Source organism: Eschrichtius robustus, chromosome 2 (assembly GCF_028021215.1).
Source record: "Eschrichtius robustus isolate mEscRob2 chromosome 2, mEscRob2.pri, whole genome shotgun sequence".
Lineage (NCBI taxonomy): Eukaryota > Metazoa > Chordata > Mammalia > Artiodactyla > Eschrichtiidae > Eschrichtius > Eschrichtius robustus.
Window position 1 is genome coordinate 127,103,536 of NC_090825.1, and position 13,044 is coordinate 127,116,579.

General features: G+C 41.1%; 1 protein-coding gene across 1 annotated transcript; it reads right to left on the bottom strand.

Moving 5' to 3' along the window:
* RBM22 (RNA binding motif protein 22) lies at positions 1-11,062 on the bottom strand. The gene is made up of 11 exons (XM_068536223.1): positions 10,921-11,062; positions 10,435-10,488; positions 9,443-9,472; positions 8,710-8,842; positions 7,547-7,647; positions 7,265-7,437; positions 6,254-6,454; positions 5,114-5,278; positions 4,277-4,365; positions 3,941-4,072; positions 1-3,165 (listed from the first exon to the last, which is right to left on the bottom strand). The coding sequence occupies exons 1-11, from the start codon at positions 10,972-10,974 to the stop codon at positions 3,035-3,037; spliced, it is 1,263 nt and encodes a 420-aa protein (XP_068392324.1). The 5' UTR covers positions 10,975-11,062; the 3' UTR covers positions 1-3,034.
* Between the last annotated feature and the right edge of the window lie 1,982 nt (positions 11,063-13,044).

Here is a 13,044-nt window from a genome sequence, read left to right on the forward strand (position 1 = left end):
TAAATAAAAAATAAATAAATTTATTTTTAAAAAAGTATACAAATAACAAATGCTGGAGAGGGTGTGGAGAAAAGGGAACCCTCCTACACTATTGGTGGGAATATAAGTTGGTGCAGTCACTGTGGAGAACAGTATGGAGGTTCCTCAGAAAACTAAAACTAGAGTTACCAAATGATCCAGCAATCCCACTCCTGAGCATATATCTGGACAGAACTGTAATTCAAAAAGATACATACACCCCAATGTTCATAGCAGCTCTATTCACAGAAGCCAAGACATGGGAACAACCTAAATGTCCATTGACAGACGAATGGATAAAGAAGATGTAGAATACTACTCAGCCATAAAAGAGTGAAATAATGCCATGTGCAGCAATATGGATGCAACTAGAGATTATCATACTAAGTGAAGTAAGTCAGAAAGAGAAAGACAAATACTCTATGATATCACTTGTATGTGGAATCTAAAATATGACACAAATGAACTTATCTACGAAACAGAAACAGACTCACAGACATAGAGAACATACTTGTAGTTACCAAGGTTGGGGGGGGGGATGGACTGGGAGTTTGGGGTTAGTGGATGTAAACTATTACATATAGAATGGATAAATAACAAGGTCCTACTGTACAGCACAGGGAACTATATTCAATATCCTGGGATAAACCGTAATGGAAAAGAATATAAAAAAGAATGTATATATGTATATAACTGAGTCACTTTGCTGTACATCAGAAATTAACACATTATAAATCAACTATACTTGAATAAAAATAAATTTAAAAAATCACCATTACTCAGGACAAAAACGGGTTTCTGCTTTTTTTTTGTGATCAGATCTGATTACACCTTTTATGAGAGTAACACTAGCTGCTGTTACAGACAGATCCCCAAGTCTCAATGGCTTACTGTAACAAAAATTCCTCTTGTCACAATGCTCTCCTTGAAGCAGTGATAAAGTAACCCAGGCTCCTTCCATTGCGTGACTCTGCCGTCTTCCAGGGATCATCCTCCTGTGCATTCAGCCAGCAGATGGGGAAAAAGCTCATAGGACTGGATGGGTGAGATGTTTTTTACAGAGGTCTGGGAATGGCAAAGTTTACTTTTCGCCAAGTGTACCCCTGGCTGTACGCCCTAGAGAAGGAAATGGAGTTTGGTAAGCACCTAAGAGTTTTTGCCAAAAGCTAATTCCTCATCATTCTGATTTCCATAAGAAAGACTAATCAAGCATCTATTCTATACTTCAATTTATGTTGGTTTATGCTTTAAAAAAAAATACACATCCACAGCCAGGTAGTGCACAGAATTTAGAATCTCTTTCTCAAAAAGGCAAGAATACGCAAATTGGATAGTCATATTTACGCGTGTATATAAATATGTACAGATATAATTGAATTTGGCAATTATTAAAACACTATGTTTCACATTATTCACAAATTGGCTAAAAACCTCTCACCTGCTCAAAAGTAAAAAACCCTACCCAAAAGGGTGTCAAAATACTTGGAAGTACCCCTACATTGCTTCACATCTGATATTACTAGAATTAAAATCAAAATTTCTAAGTGCTTCTAGATTAATTTTAGATCTTAAAAAAAACAAGGCAAGATAAAGTCCTCTCGAAGAAAACAACAAAAATTCTCCAGAGAAGCTAAAATAGGGTAATAAGGGGTATACCCATTCTGTAAGTACGTATTTTAGATAAAAATGACATGGGAATTGGCTTCTGGTAAAATGCACTTGTAGATAAATTTTTCCTGTTTCCTTTTAAAATGACTTGTATAATACTAGGACAACTTTTTAAAGCTACCATGTATCAACAACCACATGACAGGCTCTGTGCTGTGCCTTCTGTGTATTCCTATTTCAGGCCCACAACTAACCTTTGACATAAGTACTAAAAAGGCCTGGTTCTTTTAGAATGGATAGAGATCAGAATCAAAACAGTCTAAAACAAAAACATATTTATCTATAACTTGTTTCTAACTCCCACTGACCTCAAGTTCAGCTACCAAGGATAAAGAAAACAGAAATAAACCTATGACAACATTTAGAAAATTGACCCGTTTTAATTTTTTAAAAACAAAACCACATCAATTTTTTTTTTTTTTTGCCATCTACAATTCAGTTATATCCAAATATTCTAAGACCAGAGTCCCCTGCCCAGAAGCAGGGAATTAAAATGAGACGCTGAAGTCACACAAAGGTGAATGCTGAAGATCAAAATTCCAGCTATAGGTCACAAGTCTTCCATTCAAACACACTCTAATTCTTTTCCTTTCACAGTTTGTTCAAGTGTTTTACTGGAAGTTCTTTAAAATAATTTCATCCTAGACACCAGGTTTCTTCAATGATACACAGCCCCATGACATTTGTGTTTCCATCTGATTGACAGGAATAAAAAGTAATTTTTATCTTTGTCTTTTTTTGGTAGCATAAAGAAGTAAAACTATCAGCCAGATCCCTTTAGTAATAAATGAGGAAAGGAGAGATGAGAAAAGACCTGGGCTGGGCTGGCTGCTGGTTTCTACTTGTCTTTCTGAGTGTGACTTTAGAAGCGTTAAATCACACTCTTGCCACTACAATGATTAGTACTAGTAATCTTTTTTCAGATGATAAAAAGGAAGATATCCAATGGACATAAAAATGGTCAAAGTTGTTTGTTTTTTTACTGCAGGTCAACTTTTTCCCCCCAGAAAAGATACAAAATGAACATTTAATTGGGATGGTAACTCCACTGGACATTCCAATTTACCCAGTTGCTTGTTCCCCATACAGGTAAGGGGAAGAGGCATTAAGCTTTATTAGTAATGTTATAGCAGTAACCAGATGTGTTAATGGCAGCTTATTTCAGGTCCATCAATCCTTTGAGCACATGTAGGAAAGCACGGCTGTTGTTCTCCAACTGCCCACATCTGAACACATTCCGTTATCATGGAAACTACAAAGGAAGGAAAAATATATTTATTCCAAGATTCATTTACTGGGATTTTTAAGCGCCCTCTCTTCCGTAGATCCCCAGAGTGGTGATAATGTGCTAGGGGCTGCTGTGTTTCCCGGCATGAGCTCCCATCCTCTGAGGGTCCTGAGAAGGATAGTGGATTGGTCCTGGAGCCCTCATGAAAGGAGGGGGTGGTCCCATTGGGTGGAACATGTGTGGCCCAAAACCTACAGATAGGAGAGAAAAATCTGTTAGGTTTGCAGTTCTCTTGACAACCTTTCAAACCCTGAATTTTCTAAGGTCAATACCACCTACACATAAATCAAATTGACATGGGGCTTCAGAAAATGTCAGTTCACAAGACTTGCTTAGGAATGTCTACCTGTTGACTTCCTTGGTTTTAGAAACCTTCCCCCTCAAGATGGCTTAAAAAAAAAAAAACTCCACACGTCTCAGGTATTGCTAGTATGTCATCTGAGCCTCTGCTATCTATCAAACATGCCAAGCCTATCAGACAGGATTTGATCAGAATTTGGGAGGTGAGGGAGAAATCAGGCTGATGGCAAGACCCTGTCATCATTAACCTCAATGCTTTATACTCGAGTGAAGGGTGTTCAGAAACCAGGACTTTCTCCAGAGAGTATGGGAACTCTGCCCGGGAGAACCGGCTGCTTATGATTTACTTACACTGCTCATGCTGGCATTGACAGTGCTATAAAGAGCAGTGCTATACAAAGTGCTAGTCCCTGAACTGTTTATTACTTGCCATGAACAAGATAAAGAGCTTGAGCCAAAATGTAACTTCATTACATGACCAAGTGCATTGTTTAGCTCATCTGACAATTTTTTGGTAACACGACTTTCTTGACGAATTTACATTTTGGTGCAAACTCCTTACCTCGTTGCAGGCAGGTAGTAAAGGCTTTACGAGCTAACACACACCCACAGCCTACAGGACTTCGCCAGGGTTTCCCGATTTCCTCAGAAGGAAGCTGAAGTTACCTGGGGGTGGGGGCGGGGCAATACCAGGTGGGGGTGGCAGGGCGATGTTAACCACGGCTGGAGGACCGCTGGGGGGTAGGTTGAAGTAGTTGGCTGAGGCCTCTTCTTCTGCGGCAGGAGGAGGAGGAAGAGCTAAAGAAGAGAAACAGCTAGTTAGAGCAGAGGACAACCGTGCAACAGCGTTTCCACTGCCTTGAAATCCTGGGAGGTCCTGCTGGGAGAACACAGCTGCTGGGAGCCAGAGACCTGGGTCTCTTCTAACATCCGTGGGACACAAGGGCAGTGTGAGCAACTGAAGTTAGCAAGCTACCAGGTAGGCAGAAAGTCTGCACTCACCTCCTGGTAGCCCTGGAACGGGCTCTAGCTTGATTCCAGAGTCTGTGGTTCCGTCCTTCTCCTTTTCTTTTCCTCTGGCTGCTTGGGACCTGGGAGACACAGACCCTTACGCCATCAGCACACGGTCCCACCTTCTCTCACACCTCTGCTTCTCATGCTTCCTAGTCAAACGGAGTTCCTTCACTCCTTGCCTCCTCTTCAGCACACACGCTTTTCCCATAAATGCCACAGTGCACAGAGGATAAGAGCAAAGGTTTTGAAGCCAGAAAGACTTGGGTTCAAAATTCACTAGAACTGCTGTAGGAGCTGGAGGAGGCAACACCCACGTACTGAGCCCAGTGCTCAGGAAGCACTCCGTGAGGACTGCTGCTGCTGCTGCTGTGAAAGGTCTCCCTGGCTCCAAGCCAGAAACACCTTCCACCTCTGAATGTCCAGGGCATTTTACCTGTGTCTCTCTTATGCAATCACCACTTTCAAACTTATGTTAGCTATTCTTCTTCACTAGACAGTTGGCCTATAGAGGACAGAATCTAGGTCTAATTCTTGTGTAAACTCGCATGCCACCTTTCATGCCCTGGCATTACCCTTGGCCTATAATGGCTGGTCACAAAACACATGAACCTTCAAAGGATCAGATCACTACACCAAAACCCTGAATAAATTTCCAAAGTAGCATCTTCCTAATATCCACAGGAATGGAGTGCCAGACAGAATGAAAAATTCTTTTTAAAGGTCCTATTGATTTAAGCCTATTCACCGAAAGCTAACTAGTCCCCAGATAATGAAAAGGTTCTTGAAAATCTCAATAATGATATTTTAATACAGTCTAATGCTCACCTTCCCCATTTCACGTTGAGCCTGCGGCCATTGACGATCAACTTGTTAAAGGACTTCTCAGCAGCCACTTCTGCAGCCTGCCTTGTGGCAAACTGGATGAAAGCACACTGCTGTCTCTGCACAACAGTGATTGTTCGGATCTCTCCAAACTGGTAGAAGTGATTTCTGAAGGGATACAGGTAGAGAAAAACGGAGTTAATAACATAGACATTCCCAGGAAGTTGAATATGGATTATTAACTCTTTAACTGATTCACCACAAGGCAGGTGGCCCCATGGTGATCTGCCTAATTACCTGCAGGTGGTTCCCCCCATACCTTACACCCTATTGTGGGTGCTGTGTATTGAGGAAGGGAAAGAAAAATAATGAGTAAATAAAGGCTATCAAACATCTCAGTGTTTTTCCCATGGAGGAAAAGGGGCTCCAGAAGGTTCCCTAAAGACCTTAAACCCTAGATAAGGGGTTGGCAAACTACAGGCCCCATGGCTGATGAGCCAAGAACGTTTTAAAAAAAATTTTTTTTTAAGGTTGTAAAAAAGAAGAGAAAGAGCAGGTGGGAAAAAGTCTGCCACCCCCTGGGGACACTCTAGCTCACTTAGGGTTTAATGCAGACAAGCTACCAAGGGCAGGTTGTACACCTATAAGAGTTTCTTCTCCCCTCTCTCTCTTTGCAAGAGGCAATTTCCGTCAGTATCTGCCCAGATGTTTCATCTAGCCATGCAAAATACAAGCCAAGAATAACACAAATTTACCAAATACCAATCTCTTTAAAAAGCCAACAAGTTAAACCACAAGGTTTTATAATTGCAAAGCTCTCCCTCCCCTACAAAATTAATCATACTTGGATATGTGCCATCTTTAGAAATTCTAATGGCTATTAGGCCAAACAAAAGCTCATGTAATTAATACCCTACACAAGCATGGAATAAGCACTGTTGAGGAACATTATGTGGCATCATAAAGGACAACTTTATAAAAATTCCAGTCAGCATGACACTTACTAACTCTAGAGCAACTAAAGAAAAATGTACCATATACAGAATTATCATGTTTTCCCATGTTTTTGCAAAAAAAAAAAAAAAAAAAAAAATTCTAGGGCTGGTGAAAGCAAAAATAACTCATAAAATTATATTCACAAACCTTAGATCTGTCTCAGTAATGGTATCGCCCAGACCACCAACATACAGTGTGGTGATAGTCTTGTCCTCTGGTGGGTCCAGACGAGGCATTGTTGATGCCCGCTTTAAAAGTTTATCTGCCACAGGGTCATTGATTCCATAATATCGGTCTTTAATATTCTGATCAGCAAGGGGGTCATCCGGATCTGTTGGCTTCTCATGTCTATGGTTCAGGAAAGAACAATGCATAAAGGTGAAACAAGGGAAAAATTTTATAGATACCACCCAACAGGAGCTACAAAAGTCCCCTTTTGATCTAGAAACCATGGCCGTACCAAAACATAACTATTAAAACAGAGCTAATATCAAGGGATTTACTGTATCACACAAGGACTTGCTAGCCTCCGAAAAGCCACTTAAACGGCCACAGGGTGGCAGAGTTTCCTTATAAAGATGTTTTTGGCACAATCCACTCCAAAACAAAAGTTAACCACAACATGATTACCCTCCTCTAGGTCAAGGGTTCTTAATGTGTCTGAGGTCTTGCATTCCACTCAGAGTCTTATTAAATCTATGGACCCAACCCCAGAAAAAAACATAGCTAACTTCTTGCTGGGTGTAGGCTTCACCAACCCCAAAGTAAGAACTCCTAATCCAGATGCCTGGCAGTCTTGACTCAAACACACTTACACATTCTTTAGAAGTCTGGTCTTAATCTGATTTCAACTATATACTGAGATTCAAGCCAATCATACCATGATGGCAAAGACTTACATCTTAGGCAGAAACTTTTGAGGTCAACATTGATATTTTATGGCAGAGCAATTTAGTTTCCCAAGGCTTGGTTGTAAGTAAAAGTTCCATTATAAGTAAACACAATTTAATCAAGCTCTAGTCCTAAGATATAAGACATATGACACTAGTTGTATAAACTTTTACATTTTAAAGCAGAAATAGTTTAAGCTAGCACCTCCCCCTTCTTAGATGACTAATCATCTGAAAGCAAAAACTGAAAAAGCAGTTCAGCTCTTGCCTGTATGGACACTCCTCTCCTCTCTTACATTCTCCTTTCACCCAGAAGGAGCAAATGTGGGGTCGATTTCTTTTGTAGTAGGGTGTGGTCCGGGCCAGTTTGAGCAGCATGTCACTGGTGGATGTGGCCTTCCCCAACATGCCAACTGGCCGTGTTCCATCAGAGTTAGAAATCTATAAAGGAATGACACATTCAAAAGATAAATTACACAGGTTGTATCAATCCCCCAGGATTCTTTCATTCTTTCAAATATAAAACTACATCAAGCAAGTGGCAACATACTTCTCGCTCCATATTCTGTGTGTAGTATTCTTTGTTGACATCGGACTTTGGCATGTCATCCTTAAAAGACAATCCTGCGTCACGAACCTGGATGGGCAAGCCTAGAACAAAGGAAAGGAGGAAAAAACTCAAAATAATTTTAAACCATATCCAAACTGAATATGTAGACAGCATACATCATTCTTCCTTTCTCTACTTTCTTAGTTGGTACCAGAGGCTTTATTTTAATTCAAAATCTTTAGCACCATCAGGCCAATACTACTACAGAGCATTCTAAGAAATTATCCAAATTCCTGAGTCTTCATGAAATTTCATGAAATGAATGTTTTAGGAAATCTTTTAGATGAACAAACTTTTACAATAGTTAGATTTGACCTACAATGAATAATGCATCTAGCTTTTACTATGCCATAATTTATTTAAAACAAATACAAAAAATGGATTATTTTTAGGCTTGTCCTACACATCCTCTGGATAGTCACAGTCATGTAAGCGTCATTGTATTCCAGAATCAGAACACCCCCTCAACAAACATACAAATAATATTAAACAATATGTGACCAGGACTCTGATTAGCAGAGTCAACTTTCTGAACTTAACATAGATAAACTTGTATTTTCCTTTTCCCTTTTATTTTACTGTATAGTAGACACTTTTGTTGAAAGAATATTTTTCTCATAAATAAAAAGTCACCTGCAGTTAAAAAAAAAAAAAAATCACTCCCAAAAGCAGTTACGCTGAAACAGTAGCAATATAGTGTATCAGTCCTAACAATATATTTGATACAAAAATCTAGAGCACAATTAGCCAGAACTTTGTCAGGGATTGTGGGAAAAAAAGCTCTGGATTTAGAAAGAAGCCAAAGGCAAAGAAATTACCTATCATAGCAACAATGCCTTTAACTTACCTTGGCTACAAAGGTATACAGAAGGGAGATTTCGGCCAGTGCTGATCAATTACCAACTTTTCTTTAAGTCCCTACTGTTGTTCAGAACGCTAGAATAAACTAGTATGGTTCTTTTCTTCTTGGGAAAAGCAGAGCACAGCAGACACTCCAAAGTGGGTGAGAACCAGAGAAGGGGTGAGAAGTGGGAGACAAGAAAACTGGTTTGTTGTGTAGAGTAGTTGCACACTTTCAGACCTATGGGACAGGGCAAACATACCATACTCTAGGTCCAAGAGGCAGGTCTGACAGACATTCTTCAATTTACTGCAGGTCTGGCAAACTTCAGTCTTCTTGAAACGCATGCGGACCCCGGGGCACCAGCGAAACACTGTGAATGGCCTGGCACAGATCTGGAACACAAAATAAAGCCACAGAGTGTTAATGGTCCTGATCTGGACAATCAATCCAGGAGATTTAATAAAAGGATCCCTGAATCTAGGGTGTAGAAGGGATCTTAGCAATCATCTAGTCTAAACACCATATGATGTTTCAATCCTTTGCAACACCCTTCCTCAGTAGTTAAAAAATTCACGTAGTACAGAAATAAAATACTCAAAAATCAAAGTCCTCCCCACCCTAGAGGTCACCACCATTAATGATATAACCCTTAATCTTTTACGGGGTGAGTAGGGAGTGTCATATACTCCTTTGAGAATCTTATGATGGCTATGACCTTCCTCCTCAGCTAAAATGCTCATGTGCATAATCATACAACACTTGGTATATATAATCTCAGGGGGTTCAAAGCCCAACCACAGACACCAAGTTAAGAATCCTTACGTTAAAGGGCTCATTTTCTTATCCCTACGCCAAATAGTTAACAGCCAATGAGTATATAAATGATACATGAATGTCTGTGTAGCACTCACTTTTATAAAGGACTTCATACCTCAGCAAGTGGAAGAGAAAAGGAAAATAAAATTAAATCATTACTCTTTAAACATACTTACTTTGCATTCCTTCCCGTACTTTTCTTTGGTCTGAAATAGAAAAAATAGAAAAGAATGAGTTAGGGAAAGAAGAAAACCTGATGCCTGCTCCTTCTCTAGACAGGACCCAAGAAATTTATCTGGAAATCCCTGGCATCTTGAAGAGAGGAGGAAAAAATGCACCCTTTTGGGGAGGGAGGGGGCGTAAGGGAGGGCTGGGGATATAATCTAGTCACCTACAAGTTATAACCTCTTAAGAATCTTACAGATCTAACACCAGGTAAGTATGTACCTTTCCACAACCGCAACTCTTAGATTCATTTCTGGCTCCGAAGTTCTCTCCCAAGAACCATTTCCTAATGGTTTCCACAGTCCCTAAATGGAGGATGCAGCCATGGCCAGCCCATTTTACAAAGTTTAGTCAGAGTTAACTACTACAGATTCATCCTGTGCTGGTCCCCTGCATATAGTCAACCAATACCTCCAAGACTGATCACAACACAGCCCTAATCTAAGTATTAAATGTTAACTGCTGCTAATTTTACCCTTATTTGTAAGGATAGAGGGTACCTATACTAAACAGATTACAAGGTGCAGAGGCCAAAAGGCACTTGATTAGGAGTCAGGAAACCTAGATTTTTAGTCCTGGTTCTCCTCCTATTTGCTGAGGTCCCTGGAGTCAGAATATCTGAACTTAGATCCCAGCTCCACACCTTACTTGCTATATTGAAAAGACATAAACTCCCTTTGCCTCTGGTTAACAGACCTATCTCCTAGGTAAATGCTCAACGAATATTAGCTATTATCATGACTCTTATATCACAGGACTGTTGCTGAGTTCCAAAGTGAGAGAACAAGCATGACAGTCCTTTGCAAATTCGTCGTACTCTTCGGGTTAGTAAAGGGGCATTATTACTTCTTGGCTAAGACAAACACATCACCGACAGTGTGCAAGTACCACAACACTGACAGAACACAGACAGTTAAGTCCCGTTTCACACACGATCACTCACCATTCGGATATATGGGTTTTCTCCAAGACACGTCTGGCACAGAATAGGGAAGTCCTGGTGAAAATGGGAAATCTGGTCGAACGCCAGGCTCCGAAGACCCTGCCATCTCGGCCACAGTGGTGGGGGGGGGGGGGGAGGGGACGAGGAGCGAGGTTGGGGAACAGGGCAGGAACCCGAGGTCCAGCACAGGCCGGGTCGCGGACGGGGTGCTGTCTGCACTTCCGGCAGACGGCGGGAGAAAAGACCCGCTCGAAAAGAGTGAAGGGAGTAGGGATGGAAAGGGGACTAGTGCCGGACCCTGGCTAAGCCCTCTCCCTCCAAGCCCGCAGGCGGGCCGCCCTTCAGCTTTCAGCCGTGGCCGAGTTAGGCCGCGATGCTGGCTTCTCCCTGGAATTCCCTCGGCTGCGCCGCAGCCATGTCCCTGCCCGCCCGGTGGAGGCCTGGCTTCTCTGCCTCTTTCCGTCCTCCTCCGGCAGGTATACTCACCGCATCCTCCCAGTTCTGCCTGTTGTAGGTGTTGGAACCCAGAGAAGTCGCCATCTTGAAAGCGTCCGGAGGTAGCCGCAGCTTCCGAGTTGGGAGAGAGGACCGCCACAATCCCGTCAGGCCCCGAAGCTGCCTGCCGGCCGTCGACGTCTTATTTACGCGTCTTGTGCGCCCTTGGGCGGGGGGGGTAGGCCTTGTGCGTCATGACGTCGCCCGCTCAGAATTTCTTCGCCTGATATTTGGCTTCCTGGTGCTTCTTCGGAGTGGTGACAGCAAGGGATGAAGAATCACAAGTACAACTGGTTTATTTAAACATTTGAGTGAAAGAATAAAAGAACAAGTAATGAATGAGGGGTTGGGATTAAAACAGCGTTGGTCCCCACTGAGCGCTTATTATGCCAAACGGTGGGGTAACGTCTTGCCGTGACCGTGTATTACTTAATTCCCACAATAAGCATTCTCTCTGTAGGGTTGCCACATTTATTAAGGAAAACCCAGAACGTCTAGTTAAATTTGAATTTCAGATAAACAGCGAACCCTATTTTAGTTCCAAATATGTTCCAAACATGCTTACACTAAATAATGACTCGTTTTTCTGAAAGTGAAATTTAGCAGGATGTCTTGTACTTTATCTGGCAACCACTACCCTCTAGGCAAGTATTATTGTACCTCTTTTATAGAAGGAAACTGAGGTTTAGAGAGATTAAGTAACTTGCTTCTGGTCGTGTAGCTAGAAAATGGTGAAGCCACAAATCCAAAGACAATAGTACTGTGTTTCCAACTTCTGAAATGAAAAGGGTCCTATGGATCAACACATGTATTGTTACATCGTTTTTGGAACAACTCATAACCACACTGCCGATACTTTATGAATTCCAAGCGTCCTGGTATCACTTTTGTAATTTTTGACATATCCTATCATCAAACTAATACTTTTATTTATGCCACCTTATATCTTAACAATTAGGTTTAAAGCATAATTTGTGTAGGGTAAAATTTTACCCTTTTTACTTGAACAATTATGAATTTTTACATATAGTCATACAACTATAGAATAGTTCTATCATCCCCAAAAGTTCCCTTGTGCTGAGTGAATCCACTTCTCCCCATGCTTGGTCCATGGCAACCATTGATCTGTGTTCTGCCCCTATAGTTTTGCCATTTCCAGAATATCATAAATGGAATCCTGTATTGCCTTTTGGGTCTGATTTCTTTCTCTTCGCCTATTGTATTTGAAATTCATCCATATTGTTACACGTATCAGTAATTTGTTCCTTTTTATTGCTGAGAATTTCATTGTATGGATGCACCTGGGGTTAAACACACACCGCCCCCCCCGACACACACACACACTTGCCAGTTGATGGACATTTGAGTTGTTCCAGATTTTAATGAATATAAATAAAGGCATAAGCTCATGCAGCTCAATATCAAAAAAACAAACAACCCAATCCAAAAATGGGCAGAAGACCTAAATAGACATTTCTCCAAAGAAGACATACAGATTGCCAACAAACACATGAAAGGATGCTCAACATCACTAATCATTAGAGAAATGCAAATCAAAACTACAATGAGGTATCATCTCACACCAGTCAGAATGGACATCATCAAAAAATCTACAAACAATAAATGCTGGAGAGGGTGTGGAGAAAAGGGAACCCTCTTGCACTGCTGGTGGGAATGTAAATTGGTACAGCCACTATGGAGAACAGTATGGGGGTTCCTTAAAAAACTAAAAATAGAACTACCATATAACCCAGCAATCCTACTACTGGGCATATACCCTGAGAAAACCATAAGTCAAATAGTCATGTACCGCAATGTTCATTGCAACTCTATTTGCAATAGCCAGGACATGGAAGCAACCTAAGTGTCCATTGACAGATGAATGGATAAAGAAGATGTGGCACATATATACAATGGAATATTACTCAGCCATAAAAAGAAACGAGATTGAGTTATTTGCAGTGAGGTGGATGGACCTAGAGTCTGTCATACAGAGTGAAGTAAGTCAGAAAGAGAAAAACAAATACCGTATGCTAACACATATATATGGAACCTAAAAAAAAAAGGTTCTGAAGAACCTAAGGGCAGGACAGGAATAAAGACGCAGACATAGAG